This window comes from Salvia splendens, chromosome 13 (genome assembly GCF_004379255.2).
Source record: "Salvia splendens isolate huo1 chromosome 13, SspV2, whole genome shotgun sequence".
Classification (NCBI taxonomy): domain Eukaryota; kingdom Viridiplantae; phylum Streptophyta; class Magnoliopsida; order Lamiales; family Lamiaceae; genus Salvia; species Salvia splendens.
The window spans coordinates 2861116-2886526 of NC_056044.1; the positions used below are offsets into that span (position 1 = coordinate 2861116).

Consider the following 25411-nt stretch of genomic DNA (forward strand, 5'->3'; position numbering starts at 1 on the left):
ACCTCATGCTCTTCAGCTGTTCTCCAGAAGACCAATCCATCTCTATCTTGAGAGTTTCAAGCTTCTGTAGATGTATAAGATTGTGGAGCTCATAATCCTCCACCATGTCTCTCAAGCTATAGAGCAGAGTCAGCTTTTTCAAATTTGGTACCATTTTGAGGTTATCTCTCGAGCATATGAAATTTACTACTCTACAGAGCGTCTGCAGGTTCACCAGAGCAGAAGTCGCGTCTTTGTGAGTGGGTAACTTGAAAGAAGATACGAGGAGATGCCTCAATTGTGGCATTCTCCAAATCCCATCTGGAAATTCGGCAAAGATACTGTCACTTTCCCTTGGACAAATAATCAAGGTTTGAAGATTCACAAGGTCTGAAATGGCTTTCGAAATACTGAACCCACAATAAAACGCTAGGTATCTGAGATGAAAAAGCTCAAACACTCCCTTTGGCAAATCATAGTGGCGAGCATTTGACAAATCCAGTATTCTCAGCAGTCTAACATTTCCTATCGACAATCCAAACCCTCGTTGACTCTTCGACATGTATAACATCAAAGTTCGGATAGTAGAGCCATACACACCTTTCAGGAAATTAGGACATTTATAGAACTCATCAACACGGCAACTCACACGACCGCGGCACGACTTCAGTTCCTTAAGCCAGTTACTACTGCGAAATCCGCTATCAGCACGAAAACTGAAACTATCTACACGGCCTTGCTTTACGCACAAATCAAACATGAAAAAATCTTCTATTTCGATACTCTTGATTCTGCCATTAGACTTTCTACTGCAGACCGAAACAAGATTTCTCCGAACAAGATCCTGCACATACTCTTCCCCTGTCTCTTCAACACTTTTACATTCAGTTTCATTCAGAAAACCCTCAGCAGCCCACATTTTAACAAGTTTCGAAACATGAATCTTCCGACAGATTCCCAAGTATAACAAACACGGCCTTAAATGATGAGGCAAGTATGTATAACCTAGGGATCGTATACGAGAATGTCTGTTACCATAGTCAAACGCAGCAAACCTGATGTTTTCTGAAATATCTTCCCACGCAGCTTCAGTTTGGTCAGCAGCAGCGAGTACTCCACAAACCACCTCAATAAGCCATGGAACCTGATGAAGCGGCGAATTTTCGATGGTAATTAATGCACGTAAAAATAAATTACGACACAGAGGTTTTACGTGGTTCGATTTACTGAGGTAAATCTACGTCCACGGGGAGAAATGGGGGCAGGTTTGTATTGCTTGATCTGCGAATTACAGCTTACAACACTGGCCTGCTTTATGATATTCTCTCTAGAGAGCTTTTTTAGAGTTTAAAAGAAGAAGCAGAAGACCTTATCTATCTGACCTAGGTTCTATTTATACAGTGAACTAAGATCGTGGCATGCAGCATTTATTAGGTAGTGGATGTCGTGGAGATCGTGGCGACCTTGCATGGGTCCACTATCCTGCATGAGTTAATGACTGCTTGACACCACTAAATAGATCGTCGGTGTAGTGGAGGTGGAAATCTTGTATGAGTCCACTATCTCCTAGTTCGGTCGAATACTGAGACCGAACTGCTGAATTATTGCCGAGCAGCTTTTGCCGATCTGAGAGTATAGCTTGATGCCGACCTGAGAGCAGAGCTTGATGAGTTGGCTTTCACCGAGCTGTAGGCTGGGGCCGAACTCTTTGGTTGTACCGAACTGAACTCTTTAGTCACGCCGGACTGATACTCTTTAGTCATGCCGAACTGATACTCTGTCTTGGGCTTTACTGCTGTTGGGCTTGTTTAGTACGTACTCCATCACTACCCCCCCCGAAAAGCGAAGTGAATCACTTCGGCATTCTGGAAAAAAGTATGGGGTAAGTTGATGTTTGTCCACGGTCTCATGAAGTGAACTCTTCTTTGACCGGACTTGGTTTGTGTCCTAATTTGGCGAGTTTTATCGCTCGGATCGGACTTTCCGTTGTCCTAATTTGGGGATCGGACTTTCCCTTGTCCTAATTTGGGGATCGGACTTTCCCTTGTCCTAATTCGGCGAGTTTTATCGCGTGGATCGGACTTTCCCTAGTCCTAATTCAGGCAAGTTTTATCGCGAGAATTGGACTTTTGTTGCAGTTCGTTTCAGACGAAGTGCTTGTTTAAGCTGAATTGTGGTCTTGTATCCTCTTTAGAAGCTTTGACGCACAATCGTGGGCTTGTTGCAGCTCGTTTCAGACGAACTGCTTGTTTAAGCTGAATTGTGGTCTTGTATCCTCTTTAGAAGCTTTGACTCACAATTGTTTAGCTTGTATATGTTCTAAGAAGGGGATCAGTCTTCGAAGAACAAGATACCTCAGTAACATTTGTAAGAGACGACACGCACAGAGACAGACAAAACACACAAACAAAACGCACAGAGACAAATAAAGACCAAGTAAACCAAATAAAGCACATTGAGCAAACAGGACTCAAGACTGACTGACCGGACTGTCTCTTACAAATGGAACTTTTTGAGGTTGGAAATGTGCCATGTTCGGGGTACCTGTTCTCCTGACATGTGAGCCAATTTGTAAGACCCTTTGCCGAGGACTTCTGATACCCGATACGGACCTTCCCATGTGGGTTCGAGTTTGCCCAGCTTTTCTGCTCGGCTTACTTCGTTGTTTCTCAGGACGAGATCTCCCACTTGAAATTGCAGCTTCTTCACCCTTTGGTTGTAATACCGGGCTACTTGCTCCTTGTACTTGGCTGCTTTTATGCATGCCAATTCTCTTCTTTCTTCGGCAAGATCTAGCTCGGCTCTCAGTCCGTCGTCATTCATTTCTGAGGAGAAATTTAGAGTTCGGGGACTGGGTACGCCGATCTCCACCGGAATTACGGCTTCAGTGCCGTACACCAGACTGTATGGAGTTTCACCATTGGAGGTTGTGGGTGTAGTTCGGTAGGACCATAGGACTTGAGGGAGATTTTCTACCCATTGTCCTTTGGCTTGTTCTAACCGAGCTTTTAACCCTTTCACCAGGATACGATTTGTTACCTCCGTTTGTCCGTTTGCTTGTGGATGAGAGACCGAAGTGAACCGCTGTTGAATATTCAGCTCTTGGCACCAATTCTTGAACGTCTTGTCGGTGAACTGAGTCCCGTTATCCGAGATGAGGATGTGGGGTATGCCAAATCGGCACACTATGTTCTTCCAGACGAAATCCAATGCCTTCGAGCTCGTTATCGTAGCTAATGGTTCAGCTTCTACCCACTTCGTAAAGTAATCCACGGCAACGACTAGGAACTTCATTTGCCGAGGAGCTTGAGGAAGTGGTCCCACTATGTCTATGCCCCATTGCATGAAAGGCCAAGGGCTTTGCATAGTGGATAGATCGGTCTGCGGCATTCTTGGGATATTTGCATGGATTTGGCACTTCGGGCATGTCTTGACGAGCTGCACTGCTTCTTGTACCAAGGTTGGCCAATAATATCCCCATCTTAGAACTTTTTTAGCTAAAGCTCTAGCTCCGATGTGGCTACCGCACGACCCTTCATGAACTTCTCTGAGGATGTAGTCCGTCTCTTCTGGTCCTACGCACCGCAATAACGGCTGGAGGTAAGACTTTCTAAAGAGGACTCCTTCATGAAGTTCGTACCGAAGTGCTCGGCACGTGATCTTCCGAGCTTCTCTCTTATCTTCGGGCAATTGTCCTTGATCCAGATATTGCAAGATCGGCGTCATCCAGTTCGGCGAGCTGGATATCGAATGTACCTCGGCTTCATCAATGCTTCGATGCATTAATTCTTCCGCCTTTGAGCTCGGATCTGAGGCCAACTTACTTAAGGTATCTGCTCGGCTATTTTCCGCTCTGGGAACGCGGATTATCCGAAAATAGGAGAAACTTCGGCTGATGCTTTGCGCTTTGTCCAAATACTTCTTCATTCTCTCGTCACGGGCTTCACTGGTACCCAACATGTGATTTACTATGACTTGTGAATCACAATGGACTTTGAGAGATTTGACGAGCAGACTTTGCGCTAACTGAAGTCCGGCCAGGAGGGCTTCGTACTCGGCTTCATTATTAGTAGTGGGGAATAGGAACCGAAGTGAGTAGGTTACCTCGTGTCCGTCGGGAGCGACGAGTAAAATACCAGCTCCACTTCCCATCTTGTTTGAAGCTCCATCTACGAATCCGCTCCAGCAGTCTGGCGGCTCTACTTCGGATTCCAAGGGCTGTGCAAGTTCGGCATTGGCAGACTTTTTCTGTTCGGCAATGACAGGGATTGCTTGATCGAACTTGGCCTCTGTAAGAAAATCTGCCAAGGCTTGTCCCTTGATGGCTTTCCGAGGTAGGTACTCGATCGAGTGTTCTCCCAGCTCTATGGCCCATTTGGCGATTCTGCCTGATGCTTCTGGCTTGGTCAAAACTTGCCGAAGAGGCAGATCGGTTAAGACACATACCTTGTGAGCATAGAAGTATGGCCGCAGTCTCCTTGCTGCATTTACTAACGCCAGAGCAATTTTTTCCAGAGGTTGATACCTTGTTTCTGGACCTCTTAATGCTCGGCTTGTAAAGTAGATGGGAAACTGCTTTAGGCCTTCTTCTCGTACAAGCACCGCGCTGATGGTTTGATCTGATGCCGCTAAGTATAAGAATATTACTTCGGCTTCGGTTGGAGCAGAGAGAATAGGAAGCTCGGCTAGATAACTTTTGAGCTCGTCAAAGGCCTTTTTCTGCTCGGCTCCCCACTCGAACTTTGGTGCTTTTTTCAACACTTTGAAGAACGGCAGTTGCTTTTCGGCTGCTTGGGAAAGGAATCGATTCAGTGCGGCTAGACATCCGGTTAGCCTTTGCACGTCATGTATGGACTTCGGCATTGCCATGTTTTGAATGACTTGGACTTTTGAAGGGTTTGCCTTGAGTCCGTCCTTTGAAACCCAACAACCCAGAAATTTTCCTGAATCTACCAAAAAGGTACATTTTTGGGGGTTGAGTTTGAGGTTGGCTTTCCGGAGCACGTCGAGAGTGGATTTGAGGTTGTCTTCGTACTCCGAAGTGCTTTTGCTTTTGACAACTATGTCGTCGACATACACTTCAACCTGTTTCCCGATTAGGTGCCGAAAAAGCTTGTCTACCATCCTTTGATAAGTGGCTCCGGCATTCTTTAAACCGAATGGCATCTTTTTATAAGCGAAAATGCCGAAATCGGTGATGAAAGCTGTTTTCGGAGCGTCACTCTCATCCATCAACACTTGGTGATATCCTTTGTATAAATCAAGAAAACAGAAAATTTCGAAGCCGATCAAAGCTTCTACTTTTTTATCTATATTCGGAAGGGGATAGCAATCTTTTGGACAGTGCTTGTTTAGATCGGTAAAATCTATGCACATCCGCCATCCTCCTCCTTTTTTCTTGATCATCACAGGATTGGCCACCCAAGAAGGATATTTCACCTCGAATAGTACATCCGCTTTTAGTAATTGGCGGACTTCGTCATGGATGACTTGGCTTCTTTCTGCCGCAAAGAGTCTTTGCTTCTGTTTTACTGGCCGGATTGAAGGATCAATATTTAACCGATGAGTGATTACCTCGGGGGGCACTCCGGTCATGTCCAACGGAGACCATGCAAAGACATCTTTGTACTCCTTGAGGAGCTGAATGGTCTTTTCCCGGAGTAGAGGCGTTCCTGCGAAGCCGACGTTGACCGTTCTGGATGGATCATCTTCGTATAACTGAACGGTCATTGAGTTCGGCTCTGAAGTGACTTCGGTCATCTCGCTTGCCTCCGACTCCGGTTGCTGTGATTGCTATGCTTGATGGTGCCGAACTGATTGTTCGGCACTTTTTAGCGCAATCTGCAGACATTCTTTTGCTCTCTTTTGATCACCTCGGATGACCGCTATCCCATTTTTAGTGGGAATCTTGATGGTGAGGTGATAAGTAGAGCAAACGGCCCGAACTGTCTTGAGCCAGTCCCTCCCCAGGATGATGTTGTACGGAGACCGAGCTTTCACCACAAAGAACTCGATCATCGTATTGGAGCTTGTAGGCGCTTTTCCCACCGTGATCGGAAGGCTGATAATACCTTCAGGGCGGGTGTCCTCCTGGGCGAAACTTTTCAGAGGAAGTGGAGCCGGACTGAGCCGAGCTGGATCCACTTCCATTTTATCGAAACATTCTTTAAAAAGAATGCTGACTGACGCTCCTGTATCCACAAATACTCTGTGGACCAGTTTGTTTGCCACCCCGGCTTGGATGACAATAGCGTCTTGGTGAGGAGAGATGGCTGGGACGGGATCGGCATCTGAAAATGTAATCACTTCGTCTTTCTTCAGCCTTTTATGTGTTGGTTCCTCTTGATTGGAACCTCTGCGTTCTGCTTTTAGGGACGACTTAGTCTTCCCGGCTGGGAGAGCATCAATAGTCAGGATTACTCCATCGTATTGCGGCTCGTCGTCGTCTTCGGGATCCTCATGTCTTTTCGGATCCTGAGGATTGCAGTTCGCACTTCTCTGCCTTTTGTTCTTTTTCGGCTGCTTGCTTTGGTATTTTTTTAACGTTCCTGTTTTCACAAGAACGTCAATACCTGCAGCCAAATCTCGGCACTCCTCGGTATCGTGACCGTGGGTTTGATGGAAGGAGCAATATTGATCCTGAAGTCGCCGTGCGGCTGATTTCGTCATCCGCTTTGGTTTTTCGAACATATCGGAATGTAGTTCGAAAATTTCCGCTCTTGACTTGTTTAATGGTACGAACTGAGCGGGCGGCTTCTCAGGATGGAGACGTGGTCCCAATCTGCCTTGTACTGGTGCCCTTTGAATTCTTTCAAAAGGAGTTCGGCGAGGAAGCACCTGGTCGCTTTGATCGGGCTTCCTTTTGTCTCCTTGGGATGAGCTGTCTAACGACCGTTTTCGACGGTCTGCCTCATCCGCACGAGAAAACTGGTCCGCAATGTCCCACATTTCTTGAGCTGTTTGCGGACCGCACTCCACGAGCTTTCTGTAGAGAGCTCCGGGCAGGATTCCATTTTGGAATGCCGAGATGACAAGTAGATCATTGAGATTATCTACTTGTAGGCATTCCTTATGGAATCTCGTCAGGAAATCGCTGATCTTTTCGTCGCGACCTTGACGTATAGAAAGCAGCTGAGCCGAAGTGATTCGGGCTTCCGCTTTCTGAAAGAACCTCCTGTGGAAAGCATCCATGAGATCTCGGTAGGATCTGATGCTGCCTTGAGGAAGGCTGTCGAACCACCTTCTGGCGTTCCCGATGAGCAACTCGGGGAACAGCTTGCACATGTGGACCTCATTGAGACCCTGGTTCGCCATATTATATTGATAGCGTCCCAAGAAGTCATGAGGATCCTCTAGCCCGTCATAAGTCATTGACGGTGTCCGGTAGTTCCGCGGCAAAGGAGTCCGGGTGATGTCGTCCGAGAATGGAGTCTTTAATGCTCCGTACATGGCGAACCCGACATCTCTTCGGTACGGAGGAGATGGAGTTCTCCTGTGGTTCCGGTACCGAGGAGGAACATGTCGGGGTTGAGGATTCTTTCTCCTGGAAGACACGTCACTACTGCGGTAGTGACTTTCATGTCTGGATGAGGAGGGAGAATCCGCCGTTGTCTTCTCCGACTGTTGGCTCTTCTGCAGGAAGGTTAAGAACTCCTCCTGCTTCTCGGCCAAGAACAGCTTGACAGCCTTGTTCAAATCAGGCTGCTGGGAAGACTCGGTGTGTGGACCTTTTGAGCGGCTTGCTCCTTCTCCGTGAGAACTGGAAGTAGATTTTTCACGAGGCTGCTTTCCAGGCCTATGGGCTGCTGGATTAGCTTCCTCATGGTTATCACGGACGGAGGCACGGGTGTTATGTGATCTGGTATGCATTTTTTTTTTTTTTTTTTTTTTTTTTGGTAGAAGAGGATCAAAAACTCGCTTTATCACAAATTTGGTTCTTCGTTTCCCACAGACGGCGCCAGTGATGAAGCGGCGAATTTTCGATGGTAATTAATGCACGTAAAAATAAATTACGACACAGAGGTTTTACGTGGTTCGATTTACTGAGGTAAATCTACGTCCACGGGGAGAAATGGGGGCAGGTTTGTATTGCTTGATCTGCGAATTACAGCTTACAACACTGGCCTGCTTTATGATATTCTCTCTAGAGAGCTTTTTTAGAGTTTAAAAGAAGAAGCAGAAGACCTTATCTATCTGACCTAGGTTCTATTTATACAGTGAACTAAGATCGTGGCATGCAGCATTTATTAGGTAGTGGATGTCGTGGAGATCGTGGCGACCTTGCATGGGTCCACTATCCTGCATGAGTTAATGACTGCTTGACACCACTAAATAGATCGTCGGTGTAGTGGAGGTGGAAATCTTGTATGAGTCCACTATCTCCTAGTTCGGTCGAATACTGAGACCGAACTGCTGAATTATTGCCGAGCAGCTTTTGCCGATCTGAGAGTATAGCTTGATGCCGACCTGAGAGCAGAGCTTGATGAGTTGGCTTTCACCGAGCTGTAGGCTGGGGCCGAACTCTTTGGTTGTACCGAACTGAACTCTTTAGTCACGCCGGACTGATACTCTTTAGTCATGCCGAACTGATACTCTGTCTTGGGCTTTACTGCTGTTGGGCTTGTTTAGTACGTACTCCATCAGAACCCATCTGCAGCTTCTGGCAATCATCTTCCCGGCAGACACCAATTGAGAAGGACAAGGATCCCCTTTGAATATCTTTTCTTCAAGCAGGTTCCAAGCATTATCCTCATCCATAAAACTCATCTTGTGAAAAAGATCTACAAACTTAGAACCTATAAACAATCTCGTGGTTAACAATATTCGACTTCCATTCCCTTCTTTGGGCAAAATCCCTAATTTTTCCCTATCTCTGAAATCCCTAATATCATCAAACACAATGAGATACCTCTTCCCCCTTACATTCTCCAATAAAGTCTGCGTCAGTTCATCCTCATCATTAGATGAACTCTCGACATTCATGGATCGGAGAAGGTCTCGAATCACTCGCGGCCGATCGTATTCGCTGGATACTGTGGCCCAAGCACGGACGTCAAAATGCTCAGCAATTGATGGATCATTGTAAGCGCTTCTGGCCAGAGTGGTTTTCCCCACGCCTTCCTCTCCGTAAATTGCGATCGTTTTCGTCCACCCTTCACGGAGTCGAGAAATTATTTCGATTAGCTCGTCGTCGGGACCATCCACGCGTCTCTCGCCTTTTAATTCGTCAACGATCGACTGGATTTGCTCTGTTGCTCTTTTCAGCTCATTAAAACCGTAAGGGAGTTGATGTCTCCTCTGTTCAAGCTTAGATCTCGACGATCCAGCACTCGATTCGAGCAATGAATCCGATAATTGAAGCTCGATGATCCTTTCTGCCATGTATGTCGCCTCGCTGATGATTTCTTCCCAGGGGTTGGTTTTGTGTGGGAATTCATCGAAAAACGATTGCAGGAAAACAGAGTGTTTATGAAGGGAGGTGATTGCGTCTTTCAATTGAAGGGAAATGGAATTTTGATGATAATCAAGGAAGATATCTATGGTCTGTGAGAGTGAAACAACTGCAGCATAAGCCATTCCTTCTCAGAATTTGACTGAAATGATGTGAAAATGAACAAAAAATGAGTTCTGGTTTTTATCAAGAGACTGAAACCAAATTGTGAAGGAGATTAATCAATATAATAAATACCATTAAATATGCATTAACTTAAATGAGACTGACAACAGTTAATTTAATTTAATTAATTAATTAAGTAAGTAAAAGACGGTGCCTAAAATAACTATGAACGCGAACCAGCTGCGCGGTAAAATTTAAATATCATTATTAGGTAATGATTTGAACATTTAAACCCAATATCATTTCTTTATATAATAAAATATTATTTCCTCTCTGTTAATTAAAATATTCAATTACATTTAAATTCATCTAAAATTTCGTGTCATTCAACAGATTTGCAATAAAAATACCTGAAAAGCTATCACCGGCACAGGTTGCTCCACTATTATGCGCCGGCGTGACAGCATACAGTCCACTGAAACAGTTCATGAACCGCAGTGGAATTGTGAGAGGAGGAATCCTCGGGCTGGGCGGAGTGGGTCACCTCGGTGTCATGATAGCGAAGGCGATGGGGCATCACGTGACAGTGATAAGCTCCTCCGATAAGAAGAGAGAGGAGGCGATGGAGCATCAGCACGCCGACGCCTACCTAGTCAGCTCTGACGAGGCTGCGATGGTTGTCGACAGCCTCGACTATATCCTTGACACGGTCCCTGCTCTTCATCCCCTCGACCTCTACATTTCGAGGTGGTGAATGCTAAATATGTTAACGAGACGTTTGAGAGGATGGAGAGAAACTATGTTAGATACCGATTTGTGCTTGATCTAGCTTCATGGACCAACAAACTTCATTGAACCCGTGATGCTTGAATTGTTTGTTCTTTGTTGAAGGTTGTGTGATGAAGTTTTCATGCGTGATCGCATCGAGGTTTCATATTGCATCGTTTTCCTTGGAAGAGGCACTCTAACCGTTTTCCAGTGCTTTTCTTGTGTTCTTTTCGTTGTACTGCACTAGGTGATTATTGTCCGATGTGATTTTCTTGTGTTATTTCCCTACAACTTTCGTTGGCACTTTTTCTAATAACGATATTACGTAGTGGTATTTTTATTTTTGGTGATGCTTATGGATTGTTAACATGGTATGTGATCAACACAACTTATTCTAAACGCAGAATGCAAAACTAAAAAGAATTAGTAGGTCATTATAAGAGAACACATAAGATCATTGTTATTTTGTTGTTTCACTATAGAAAGTTCGGATTTTAAATTGGCCTAGTTCATTTTCAAAATTTCATTTTAAATTGTTAAGTTCATCTTAAAATCCTAATTTCCTATAATACACTAAAAACTGAAGTAATAATGTCACAAATATGAAAGAGTGAACAATAAAACCTCAAGAACACACATATTAATTATTTCATTCACTAATGCTTTATTCACTACACACACACACACATTTTTTAGCATCACATATCTATAGTTGTTACTTTTACTTTATATAGATTAACTTGGTGAAATTACTTTATCCAAAAATATGAACCTCCACTTGTTTAGATAATTCAAGTCCTAAATTCAAGAGCCCTACTGGAGGTGGATTATCTGGTTTGAGCAGCTCATACTCTATAGTCCGAGTTACGAAATCTATGCCTCCTTTGGTCTCAACATCATAGCTTATCACCATGTTTTTGTAAAGCTCCAAAACATCTCCTTCAATCACTTTGAATTTTACTTGTTTCTTCTCATCATTTACTTCTATAACTTGTTTTGATCTTTGCTCTTTCCCATCTGCGTGTATCGATCGAGATTAAGACTGATTATAAGTTTTTATTCTTTAAAAAATAATTGTCACTTAAACGATATTAGTACTATAAATTTTGAAATTAAAATATAAAATCATAATTTGTTTATCTTTTTCAGTTGTCCCATAATTGTCAAAACGGAAATTAATATGACTGAATCAAATAAATTACAAAAATTTGAGAAAGCATATAGTTACCAAGGACGTATTTTCATTGAATAACTGAGCCACAAGTACCGAACTCTCCTTGGAAGGGCAGACTTTGGCGAAGTGTTTGGGATTTTTCGACATCAGATGATGAAACACATCGCCTCCGGCCTTAAACGCCACCTGAGCCACAAGCTTGCATGGTTGGCCTGCCATGATTCTTCAAATATATGTATGTATTTTCTCTCAAGATTTTGGATGATTTACTTGTTGATTGTCAAGTCCTTATATATATGTGAATGAAGTTTGCAAGCTCTATTATTTCAATCATTTGACATGATTCACATGTATTCATATACCTAGGTTGTTGGATAATCAATTTTTCACTTATTCATAAACCTAGGTTGTTGGATGTCACATTAGATTGTTGATAGTCACATTTTTAATGAGTTGCCCAATATTACGATCTTATTTGTGAAATAGAGATATAGGGTTAAAATATTAAACTATAATAAAAATTAAATGGTGATTGCGATCATGAAATTAAGTGATATACTTTGTTTAGAGTTAATGATGGTTTCACAACAACATATATGCATAATCAATCCAATAAAAAAACCAATTAAAAGATAAAAATGCGGAGGTTTCACAACAACATATATTATAATTTGTACTCTCACAACGACAAAACAAAGGAAATATTAATAATAAATAATATACATGAACTCATCTATTCCTGATAGACTTGTATATGTTTCACTTCCAATGAAAGTAAATACCAAGATTTGTACATTAATTATTCATCAAAATATCCATGAATTTATGAAATATTTTAAATGTCAAATAAGGTTTGTCACTTGGTTGTCATCTGGATAAATTTCAAAATTACAAAATAAATATGAATGAGTAGTAATTTCTAATCATCTAGTATATTTTTATAAATACATATACTATTATAATATGACAAATAATTTATGAGATTGTAGATAATTCCTTTGGATGTTTGAGGATTTAAATCCGATTATCTCGCAAATCCGTGTCATCATCTTTATCTAATCAATTTCTTATCCAAAATCAATGTCACATATATTTATTCATTTCAAAGTTTTTTTCGGATTTCAAAAATAAATTTTTTTTGGTCTCTCTGTTTGACGGCAGTCTCCCAATCTTCTTCTTCTTCTCTCAGTGATGGACGATTTCTCTCTCCCACAAGGCTCATTTTCTCTTGGATTCGATAGCTCCACTCAGTAAGTCTGAATTATATTTTTATTTTCTCTTCTGGAATCATTAATTTTTTGAAATTAGCGAATTTCATATGGTGATTAACACTCTGATGATCATAAAATTGCTTATTGTTTCAATAATAGGGCTTCCTTTGAAATTGATATGCTGTTGTTGAATATAAAATGTTGATTTAAAATTGAGATGAAATCGATGATCATGGTGCCATGTAGGTCAATGAAAGCAACCGTTTTGGATGCAAGCTTAAACATTGTAGCTCAGGAAATTGTCAATTTTGATTCTGAATTATCGCATTACAAGACTAAAGATGGTGTTTATCGAGACCCTAGTGTTAATGGTAGAATCGTTTCTCCCACCATAATGTGGGTGGAGGCATTAGACCTAATCCTTGAGAGGCTCCACAAATCGGGGCTCGATTTTGGGAAAATCGTTGCTGTCTCCGGCAGTGGGCAGCAGCACGGCAGTGTGTATTGGAAAACCGGAAGCTCGAGGGTGTTGTCATCCCTGGACCCGAAAAAGCAATTGGCGGATCAGCTTGGTGACGCCTTCTCGGTGAAGGAGTCGCCTATATGGATGGACAGTAGCACCACGGAGCAATGTAGGGCCATTGAGAAAGCTGTGGGTGGCGCCATGGAGCTGTCGAGCCTCACTGGCTCGCGTGCTTATGAGAGGTTCACCGGCCCACAGATTAGGAGAATATTTGAGACGCAGCCTGAGGCTTATAAGAGTACAGAGAGAATCTCTTTGGTTAGCTCCTTCATGGCTTCGCTTCTTATTGGGAGCTATGCTGCTATCGATCACACTGATGGAGCTGGGATGAATTTGATGGACATTAAGGAGAGAGCTTGGTCGAAGAAAATTTTGGAGGTCTCTTTTGCTGCATTATGTGATTTTGTGAAGTTTTCAGGTCAATTTTATGCAGCTAGCTTCTAGTCAGTGTTAAATCTTCGATTTTCTTAGGCCACAGCACCGAGTTTGGAGGAAAAACTAGGGAAGTTGGCGCCTGCATACGATGTTGCTGGTCAAATCGCTTCTTACTTTGTGGAGAGGTGGGTGGAATCCTAATCTCGATGGTGGCTATTTCAATGCCTAATATGCATTTCTTTTTCAATATTTTTGATCTGATATGCCTGTTCATAAAATTCTTTCAGGTATCATTTCGACAAAAACTGTCTAGTCATTCAGTGGTCTGGTGATAATCCTAACAGCCTAGCAGGTATATGTTTTTTCGTGTATGTATTCTTCCTTGTAAAATATAAGTCACTCCTAATGAATACTCCATATTACTTGCTCTGACCTTTCATTACTTGCCCGATTACACTGCATCAGTTTGTCGATTCCTAGTTATTTGTTGAGCTGTACTATTTGTTTCAGGGTACTACCCGATGAATTGATGAAGCTGATAGTAATAATAGTTTATAGTTTTATTGTGGGTTGAACTGTGGAATTAATCGACAAATTGTGTTTGTTTACTCTGTCAGGTTTGACTCTCAACAGTCCTGGGGATTTGGCAATCAGTCTTGGCACCAGTGACACTGTAAGTTAACTTGCTCGTGTTCCCTTTTCCGCTTATGATATTCCTAACATTGATTTTTTCCGTTTTTGTCCATTATCTCGGGTCTTCATACTGTGAAATTAGTGAATAAGAAAGATAAAGCTATTTTTTACCAATCTAAATCAGAAGCTTCTTCACACTCCTTTTGACTTGGTTTTGTTCATGCATACGACAATTTAGTGTTTATATATCGGGCATTAGAATGCAGAGTTTTAAAGAGTTTGGATATATGACATTCAAGAATGCATTTGGGTAGAGCTTGATCGATCCTGCTTTTGCTATAGGTTTTTGCCATTACTAACGAGCACAAGGCATGCTTAGAAGGCCACGTTTTTCCTAATCCAGTGGATACAAAAGGCTACATGGTTATGCTATGCTATAAGAATGGCTCCTTGACCCGTGAAGGTAAGAACAAACACTAACACAATGCTATCTTTCCTGAAAGTATAATGAGGCGTACATTGAGTTTTTTGCTTTAACCATGGCAGAGATAAGGAACAAGTGTGCGGATAAATCTTGGGATGTTTTCAGCGAATATTTGCAGCGGACACAACCTCTAAATGGTGAGTGCATCTAATTCATGCCTACTAACTCAAATTTTGTATTAGTGAGATGATTATAATGCCTACTTTTTTCAGGTGGAAAGTTGGGATTTTATTACAAAGACCATGAAATTATTCCCCCGTTACCAGGTTAGCATACTCGACTTAGTATAGGTGTCATATTTTCCATCAAACATGCACACATGATGGCCTGTAATTGCAGTTGGGTTCCATCGCTATGTTCTTGAGAACTTCAAAGGAGATACATTAGACGGGGTGAAAGAAACTGAGGTTACGGAATTTGATGCTGCCTCTGAGGTTGGTGGATTAAAATCTACTACCTCTTAACAGACATATGGAGTAACACGCAAACACACACTTAACCGAGGCTTCTTTTCAGGTTCGAGCATTAGTTGAAGGTCAGTTCCTCTCTATGAGAGCTCATGCTGAGAGATTCGGACTACCTTCACCTCCGAAATGCATAATTGCAACTGGTGGAGCATCGGCAAATGACAGCATTCTCAAGGAAGTAGCTTCAGTTTTCGGGTGCAACGTATATAAAATCCAAAGCTCAGGCAAGTTCTTGTTCAATTTTCTCTTTCCACTTTATCAATATTGAATTATGGTGATGGGTGTTGATATTCGATTGTGGAATGTCTTGTTCAGATTCAGCTTCTATGGGAGCTGCTTTAAGGGCTGCTCATGGTTGGTTGTGCAGCAAGAAGGGCAGTTTTGTTCCGATTTCGTCCATGTATTCGGGCAAGTTGGAAAAGACCTCTCTCAACTGCCAACTTGCCGTTGCTGCTGGTGGCCACGACCTCGTCTCCAAGTATGGTTTGTTGATGAAGAAGAGAGTAGAAATCGAGAATCACCTTGTGCAAAAGCTCGGGCGATTGTGAAAGCGGGTCCGGTTTTTAAAACATTGGATTCACGTGAGTTAGTTATATGCTGGTTTCTCTTTTAAAACATTGGGATTTTGATGAACTTTTTCCGATAATCCTACTTGTATATATGCTGGTTTCTCTTTGTGATTTATTTCAGTAACAGAGATTTTTTTTATGATGATATTATTGTTACAGTTATGTCCTTTTCTTATTTCTTTGTTTCACTCGCAACACAAACATCAGATATAGTCTTATGATAAATATTTAAAATACACTAGAATTATTTTAACATTGTGTATGAATTTTTGAAATGTGTCCCGACGTATGTTGACTTAACTATTTTTACACATAAATTCTTGAACCTTTTACAATATGAAATCAATCCTATCAAACATTCGCTAAGACTACGGACATCGGTAACTTTAGTTAAGAGTATAAATTTGATTTTAAAATGAGTGTTCAAATATTTCGACTTTTTTTAAAAAATTACTCGGTACATCTAAAACTAAATGCTCTAAAACCGTAATAAAATACAGTACGTCATGTTAAATAAGGATTTATTTTACTTTTACTAGAACTTTCTTTCAAACAAGCTACATATTCCTTTCATGTTTCAACCAGATGCCAGTCACATTTATTATATTCCAAATTAGATGATTGTGTAATTGAAAAATATTGTAATTTTTAATTAAAGTTTATTAAATCCTAATAATATTAACAATTTGATAAAAAAAACATACGTACATAGACAACCTAGTCTAACAATTTCATGAAAAAAAAACTAATCTAATAATTAAACCAACAAATACGTAGAAATATTAAGAAGGGTAATCAGCAATTAATTTATTTTTTTGAGAATATATGCATTTGAATTTGATTGAAATTGAAGCATTTGATTCACCTGAGATTATAATGGAGTATTCTTCTCTCCCTCTGCACTCTCTGTTTCTTGGTTTTGACTGTTCCACTCAGTGAGTCAATTCTTCCCTTAAAATCTTAATCACCACCTAATTTATGCAGCGAAAAATTTAGCTACTGATTTCCCAGCTTTACACTAGTTTTATTAGTACTATTTGTTTATGCATCTCTACTTTAGCACTTGCACCTGTTTAAAACGGTATATTCTGTTGCTTGTAAAATTGCAGAAACTTTGATGATGATGAAGAAACTTGTGGAAAAATTGAATCTTTGATTATTTGTTGCATTAATTCATTTATTAGGTCAAAAATTTAAACATGTTTGCTGCAGTGGTTGTCAATTTTGTTAATGAATTTGGAATGATGAATGCAAAGGTTGAATATATGGTGTTGATTTCTTGTTTAGGTCGCTGAAGGAAACTGTATTAGATCAAAACCTCAAAATATTTGCTACAGAGGTTGTGAATTATGATGATGAATTGCCCCATTACAAAACTAAGGGTGGTGTTCATCGGGACCCTGTGGTCGATGGGAGGATCGTTTCGCCTCCTTTGATGTGGGTGGAGGCGTTGGACCTCATACTGCAAAAGCTTGAGAAATCACAGTTTGATTTCGGAAGGGTTGTGGCTGCTTGGTGGTGCGTTTTCGGCTGAGGAATCGCCTGTTTGGATGGACTGTAGCACCACGCGACAGTGCAGGGCTATTGAGGAAGTGGTTGGAGGTGCATTGAAGCTGTCCAAGCTCACTGGTTCGTGTGCTCATGAGAGGTATGCGGGACCACAAATTCGGAAGATAGTTGAGACATGGCCTGATGTTTATGAGAATACAGAGAGGGTGTCGCTTGTTAGCTCCTTCATGGCCTCGTTTTTGATTGGGGGTTATGCTTGTATAGACCATACGGATGAGGCGGGAATGAACCTAATAGATATTAAATCAAAGTCTTGGTCTAAGATAGCGTTGGAGGTTTGTGTCATGCACGATGTGATCGATTTCTCATCATATTTTCGTGATGTTAAAGCTATTGGTAGTTTGTTAATGTTGGTGTTTTTTGATTTTTCAGGCCGTAGCCCCGGGTTTGGAGAAGAAACTTGGCGATTTAGCACCAGCATGCTGTTGCTGGTTTCTTATCGAACTATTTCGTGCAAAAGTTGGAAACTCTACTATTCACAGTCTACTCAATAGTCCTTAATACTTTGTCTATATAAAGATTGAAGACAACAATTTCTAAAATCAAGATTGATTTTTAGCTTACTTAGGTCTTGTAATTTGAATATGGCTATACATATGCTTTCCCATAGTGTAAAGAGCATCCCTCGTGATAAGCTGAATGATAAAATTAGTCATTTTGATTTGAGAGGTTGAGGCATTCGCGAGCCTTGATACTTATATCCACTGGCTTAATTATGGTGATTTTCTGTATTGCTTTCAGATATCGTTTCAAGAGTAGTTGTATTGCTGTTCAATGGTCCGGGACAATCCGAATAGCTTGGCAGGCGGGTTTACCCATAACTGATTTAAATTTTCTTGGCTAAAGAGACGATCATCGTGATTAAATTATGCTAACAAACCGTAACACAGTAATCCCTTTCTATGTTCTACATTGAAAAATCGAATATTTACCTCAACATAACTAAATCAATGCAAGTGTTTATGTTCTTAAATGTGTTTTAGGTTTAGTGAAAATATTTGTTGGTTTTCAAGTCTTATCAACTTTTCAAACATTTGACAGAGTATGTGTTTAATTTCTACCTGACAGTAATCAAAAGATATTGAATCGTCGAAAATGAATATCTGATTGATGCCTATGGACTCTTTGCTTCCTGTTATATGTTCGTTGATTGTTTTCATTTCCGTTCTATGGTATAATTGCGTAATATAATATGACCAAAGAAGTTGAAGAAATGTATTTGGGATGATTCCATATCTTCTCAATTGAACAATCTGTTTCTAGAATTGTTCCAACAATTCTAATAATAATTTTCTGTCTGTCTCTGTGTGATGCATTGTTTCTTTTTTTGCTATATCCTTAGGGTTGATGACTCTTAATACTCCCGGAGATCTGGCTATAAGTCTCGGCACTAGCGATACTGTAAGTCAACCATCGAGCGTAGGGCTCTTTTTTTCCTTTTAGATATGTATGAACATTAAAACATAGATTAAACAATATGTCAGGTATTCGGGATAGCCACAGAACATAAGCCCAGCCTTGACGGGCACACATTTCCCAATCCGGTGGATACAGAAGACTATATGGTAATGTTGGTGTATAAGAACGGGTCCTTGACCCGTGAAGGTACCAATCTCATATCCGGTGCTTACATTCATGAGAAATCTATGTTGGAGGTCCGTCCTGATAATGTGACTACGATTTGATAGACATTCGTAATAGGTGTGCCCAAGAATCATGGGAACTTTTCAATACATGTCTGAACCAAACACCGCCTCTGAATGGTTAGTAAAGTATGCTACTACCATATCAAAGTGACAATGTTTCGGTTTTTTCAGTTCTAATCTCGTTTCAAGCTACAGATGGGAAGATAGGCTTTTACTACAAGGAGCATGAAATTCTTCCACCACTTCCAAGTTAGTTTATTTTTCTGTATATTTATCAATTTTTTGCTGCTCACTATTTTCATGTTGCAATGCAGTTGGTGAGCATCGTTACGTTCTTGAAAACATTAACGACCCTCTCTCTGGAATAAAGGTGTTCAGTGTTGCGGAGTTTGATCCTCCTTCCGAGGTTGGCATCCATCCGGTGACACTAATTCGATTGCATCTATTAACTGAGAAGCTCTATATCTACAGTTACAACTTTCCAGGTTTGAGCGTTGATCGAGGGGCAGTTACTCTCCATGCGTGCTCATGCAGAAAGAATCGGGATGCCTTCTCCTCCAAGGAGAATAATCGCCACCGGTGGAGCATCTGCAAACGAGTGCATACTGAGCTTGATAGCTTCCCTTTTTGGGTGCAATGTGTATACAGTTCAAAGGCCAGGTAATGCTTACATTTAATTAGGAAAAATAAGAGAAATTTGGATTTTCGGATCGAAAGATCATGTATTTACTGACAAATAATTATTTTATTATTCACAATTAGGATTTAATTAGGACAGATGCACTGAACTGAACATTGAGGTGATCACATTGTTCCTGGCAGACTCAGCTTCGTTGGGGGCAGCGTTGAGGGCTGCGCACGGATGGTTGTGCAACGATAAGGGAGCTTTCGTTCCTATCAGAAGCATGTATGCAGACAGATTGGAGCAGACCTCTCTCAACTGCAAGCTTTCAGCGCAGGCCGGTGATCAAGAACTCGTTGATAAGTACACGTTGATGATGAAGAAACGAGGCGAAATCGAAAAGGACCTGGTTCGTAAACTAGGACGCGTTTGAAAAGATTGAAGATTGATAAGGTAAGTTGATTGCCATTTGCCAAAGTTTGTTATGACCATTGTTTGCATCTATTTTTGATGTTTGTGTTTCATGTAATAATGTTGTATAAATTTATTATGCGTATAGAATTTCAAAACCATCTAACTTAGTTGTGTTCGTCTTTGCTATTTGAATATAATTATTGGAAATAACTAAATCTATTTAATTTAATTTTTTTCACAAAACGTACACCTACAATAAATTCAATCAAGGTATACCTAAATTCCTGGACCACGGCTGTTTATTTCTTCATTTAGTAATTGAAGATTTGAACCTTCTTTTTTCTTTATTATCTATCCTTTTGTAGTTTATTTCCAAGGTTCAACTTGTGAAAGAATTTAAAAAATAAAACTAAAGAAATATAAGAGGATAAATGAACTGGATCTTGTTTTTGTTTTTTCTTTTCTTTTGGGGAGAAAATCTAAAGATATTAGTATATCTTTTTTTTTCTTTACACACTTCTTGCTATTTTAATAATAATAGTACAATATATATAGTCTTGGAAATGGATTCATCTGCTTAAATTTAGTATTTGGTAATGGTTAATGATCAAATTTATCATGACCATCATTGTTTCATCAAATCTAATCCAAATTTTGAAATTTATCAACTTTATCTTTATAAATCATATTGATTCTATTCCTTTTTTTTAACTAACTAATTCTATCAAAGTTTTTATAAATTTAATCGTTTTTATATTTCTAAAATTAAAAATTATGGATTCTCACATCCCGTTTATTTTTAGGAGAAAAATAAGAGCTCATCTTTGTCAAGTCATGATCCCAATAATTACTTTAGGTCAAGAAAACACTTCTTTTCAAAATTCCATATTCCAAGATTATACTACTACTACTACTAATAATAATAATAACAATTATTATTATTATTATTATTATTATTATTATTATTTTATTACCCCACAACCATAAAAAAAGAGAGAATACAAAAAATAATTAATTCCACAAACTGCAGGAGGCAAAAAGTGGAATTAGACATTTACCTGCATTCTTATTCGTAGCTGTAACAATTGTACAGAACAATGAACTATAATAACAGAAGAATTAATAGAGTCCTTTTTTTTTGTGGCAGAGCTGATGAAAACTGATACCAAATTGTACACAGTTACTACTTCAAATTACAGCAGAAAAAAAATTAAATATGAGCAGATAAAACATCTTTGATCCATAGTAGAAAACTAGCTCATAAATTTTCACTGCATTAATGCCATAGTAAAATTTTAGTTGGATACCTTTATAGAACTCCTTAATGAGGCATCATGTACAAAGCAGATGTTTGCTGATCCATCTATACACACAATATATACACATTCTGTGTGTGTATGAATCTATGATCATAAATTACTATTGCAGAACAAGTTTCTTGCTATTTCAAGAAAGTAAAACAAATCATCAACTAGCACGGCTAGAGAGCTCGAGACCTCAAAACGTAACCAAATTCCAGAAATATGTGTTCAAAGATCTTGATTTGCAGCAAAAATTCAAGTACTCTCGATGACTCAAGTTCGATTTGGTCATTTTCTAAGATGTGTATATAGAAAACAATGATGCAGCTTGAACAAAACAGATCATATGATATTGATTTGGCCATAGAACCAAGAAATATGAATGCAAGCTCAAAATATTAATAATCATCTGATCAAGATATGCAAGATTGAGCATCACATAATATGATTGGCAAATGAATTTCACCTAATAGGTGAAGTTGTCGACAATGGAGACTGCAGACGGCATCACAATGCCCCGGCCAACTGATTAGCATAAAACAGACATTAGCCAGATTCGTTCTCCTCTATTATCCGTGCGATCATAGAGAAAAACGACTCCCAACCTTCAAGTGGAAAGAAGTGAATTTATGCCTTCATAAGCCCTTAAACTAAAGCATCCTTCGGTTTGATTCTTTAACAATAAATCCAAACCTTGCTCATTGACAGAAAACCATCTGTTGCAGCCATTGCTTCAAATATCAAAACTAAAGATTAAGATGAAGCCTTTCAATAAATCATAGAGGCCTAAATGAAAACATTTGGAAACTAAGATTACATTTGCATTTGTTGAAGAAGCAGAAGCACTCTTCCTTTACTCAAAAGGCAAAGAAAATAAAAGGAAATTGGATGATCAAAGGCCAACATTATCAGAAGGAAGTAGCTAAAATAACCAACAACATGAATTAGGAAAGGGGACATGAAAAATGAAAGCATAAACAAGATACCATCATCATCAATTAATCATAACCATCATTTCAATTCAAGTACAGTACTTTCTATTCTCCTTTTTCTTGAGATAAATACACAAAATCTATGTATACCACCAAATCCCAAAATGCTTCATTTCCAAATTCTTCCACTCTGCATTGGCAAAACCTTCTATCTCCTCATTAGCACCCTCCAAGAAAATGTTAAAACTTCCAAATGAACTCTTTTTCTCCTCATTAGATTAGCCAATAAAAGCAAGTTTAAAATAGGAAAAAAAGAGAAGAAAGAGGGCCAATAATACATAAACTCCATAAAAGAGTCTCCTTTTTTTCAATTTCCAATATTTTAGAGAACAAAAAACTGTAAAAATGCCTGGCTCCATCCTGTTTGCCTTCAACCAGCAAAAAAAGGAAGCATTTCTTTCTCCATCACCTATGAAAAACCCCATAAACACCTCAGATTCATAGTGTTACAGTTTTCCATCAAAAGGGCAACCTCGTCATTCCACCTCACCAACCCCCTCCACCCAAGAACCGCCGCCGCCCCACCACCACCACCACCTTCCATTCCTTTTCAGCAAATGGGCTTCAAGATTTCCCTTCTCTCTCGCACTCCACTCTGTAAAAATCTAGTCTTTGAAATGCTAGAGAGAGAAAGATTGGATTTTGATTGGTTTTCAAAAGGTGTGTAAATGTCAAAACTGTGTGTGCGTGTGTGTGTGCTGGGATTGGAGATTCTAGGATGGGGAGATTGAGGAAAATAGTTTAAATGGAGAAATGCCGGTGAAAGGCCATTTTCAATGATGTTCCCTTATTCTTGACTAACTACATATTCCTCTTGTCAAAATTCATTTCTAATTAATGACCTTTAATCGTACTTAAAAGGTCGATATTTGATTTTAAAATTTTCAAATAAAATTAAATTACAGTCATAAATTAAATCGTACTCATCACTAAAAGAATCATACTACTATACAGTTAATTGTCTTTTTATATGCAATTAATAGAAAGTGAAAAAATTAAATTTTGTGTCCAATTTAGATTTCCTAAATCGTACTCATCACTAAAAGAATCATACTACTATACAGTTAATTGTCTTTTTATATGCAATTAATAGAAAGTGAAACAAATAAATTTTGTGTCCAATTTAGATTTCCTTTTTTCTCATATCTCTAAAATATTCGATCACATTACAATTTTTTTTGGTAATGTTCATTAAATGAAAAGTTATACCCCTCCATCCTTAAAAAAAGGACATCTGGGTCGGGCACGAGAATTAATTCACATTTGTTAAAGAAGAAAATGGAAGAAGGATAAGTAAATAGTGTTTCTGAATAATAAGACCTACATTATTATTAGTGTTTGGCCCTAGTGGTATAAGTGATAAATAAATTCATGTATATGTGTAACGAATTTGGAAAAACTTTCTATAAATAAAAATAAGATAGTTTTATGGCACGGGTGAAAAAAATGTCCGTATTTTTGTGGGATGAATGAAGTATAAAAACTGATTGACATTAATATATTTTGAACTACTTTTAAAGTGAGTAATAATTCATGGCCGAACTTTGACATATTACACTTAGGCCTACTTATTTTGTCGGTCAGATTCCTAACCAAATCGATCAATCTTTTTGCTTGGCAATTTGGAGCCATCAATTATGAAACCGGAGGGAGTCTAAACCGTTTAAAATTTAGTTCCTATACTAGCCGGTCGGTTGGTATAGGAACTAAATTATAAAAATTAATTATACTCCGTATTAGGTTGATTCCAATCAAAATGCATTGGAGAGAGTCTAATTCGGGTCTACGGCTAGTGCGTCAATGACTATATCGTTTGACCATTCTTATTCTTGTGATATTTATTTGTAAGATTATATTTATAATTAAAAATTAAAATTAATTAAAAACATAAAAATAATTAAAATTTAGCTTCTGTTTCTGAGTATGACCGATGCACCCAGAAATGCCGAACCGAGACCGAACTGAAACCGCTAAATCAGTTATTTGTCCCACCATAAGCGAAACAATTCAGTTCGATTCTCGATTACTTAACTAAATCATCAACCCTAATTACATTGTATAACGATAATCATGTTATTACGATTTTATATATCCAACATCGGGTTAGTACTCTTACACAAAATAAAAACATGTTGGTGTAAAGATGAATCATCTACAAAAAAGATTAAAGCGATATATGTAAATTCGTGACAATAACATTTTTAATAAATATTGTACATTCTTATTACCAATTGTAAATTCAATATGAATTGTGACATGACTATGCCAACTGATGACAAGTCATTGGACTTAATTTTAGCCTACCACAAATTTTATTTGCAGTTTGTAGTCGAAATTAGTTTTGAGCAAAGATCAACACCGACAAGTGAGACATTTCAATCTGCTTCTGTCAAAAAAGTTTGACTAAAATCAGAGTAGTTAATTTCACAATCTGACTTACTTGGTGTATATTGTAATTAGTACTATTGAATTGTATTTTCCATTTTACATTATTTTTTAATTTATAATGTTATATGTCTTAAAGCTTCTTATTGTCTAAAGTGTCTTACTAGTCCCCCATGTAGGAGTAGTATATATTTCAGGTTAACGAATTTAATGCTCCTGGTTTTGAAATTTTAAAAAATAGGAGTAGTTTAATTTACTTCGTAAATAATTTGTAACTAATCATCCTACTATATAATTTTGGAAATCATTTAAGTATTGCATTTTTAATATTGAATTTGAAATGATAAGTTTTCCAATTGATTCATTTATTGCAGTGGAACAGATACGACGTTAGCTCTCAGAAAATGTCATTATTTGTTTGTGAGAGAAAGATGCCGCTAAAAACTTTTTGTTGTAAAATAATTTTTCTTTAAATTTTGAAATTTATATGGATAAATTTGATTTTAGCATGATTTATCTAGGGACTTATTAATTAGTAATTTATTTATATTTGAAAAAAAATGAAAATCATAAAATCGAACCTAACCTACAAGATTCTCATAGGACACATATGTCAACGTGCAACATCGATTGCAATAGTTAAAAACAAACATAAATATTAGTAAAAAGTAGACCAATAAATAAAATAGCCACGACGATGACGAGGGTGCAAAATTTAGTTAGTACTAAAATACTTCTCCTAT

The 25411-nt window shown here is 39.0% G+C and overlaps 3 protein-coding genes and 1 pseudogene across 3 annotated transcripts; 2 read left to right on the forward strand and 2 right to left on the reverse strand.

The window, feature by feature from the left end:
- Positions 1-89: 89 nt before the first annotated feature.
- On the reverse strand, positions 90-9555 carry LOC121762271 (putative late blight resistance protein homolog R1A-10). Its single transcript, XM_042158091.1, has 3 exons — positions 8626-9555; positions 215-1123; positions 90-116 (listed from the first exon to the last, which is right to left on the reverse strand). The coding sequence occupies exons 1-3, from the start codon at positions 9553-9555 to the stop codon at positions 90-92; spliced, it is 1866 nt and encodes a 621-aa protein (XP_042014025.1).
- Positions 9556-11057: 1502 nt separating this feature from the next.
- LOC121762272 (kirola-like) lies at positions 11058-11696 on the reverse strand. The gene is made up of 2 exons (XM_042158093.1): positions 11576-11696; positions 11058-11320 (listed from the first exon to the last, which is right to left on the reverse strand). The coding sequence occupies exons 1-2, from the start codon at positions 11694-11696 to the stop codon at positions 11058-11060; spliced, it is 384 nt and encodes a 127-aa protein (XP_042014027.1).
- Positions 11697-12493: 797 nt separating this feature from the next.
- Positions 12494-15901, forward strand: LOC121762344 (xylulose kinase 2-like). Its single transcript, XM_042158192.1, has 11 exons — positions 12494-12727; positions 12935-13589; positions 13683-13771; positions 13874-13938; positions 14204-14259; positions 14562-14682; positions 14766-14840; positions 14916-14969; positions 15043-15137; positions 15220-15394; positions 15486-15901. The coding sequence occupies exons 1-11, from the start codon at positions 12669-12671 to the stop codon at positions 15716-15718; spliced, it is 1677 nt and encodes a 558-aa protein (XP_042014126.1). The 5' UTR covers positions 12494-12668; the 3' UTR covers positions 15719-15901.
- A 634-nt stretch (positions 15902-16535) lies between these two features.
- LOC121760343 lies at positions 16536-20214 on the forward strand (annotated as a pseudogene).
- Positions 20215-25411: the final 5197 nt, after the last annotated feature.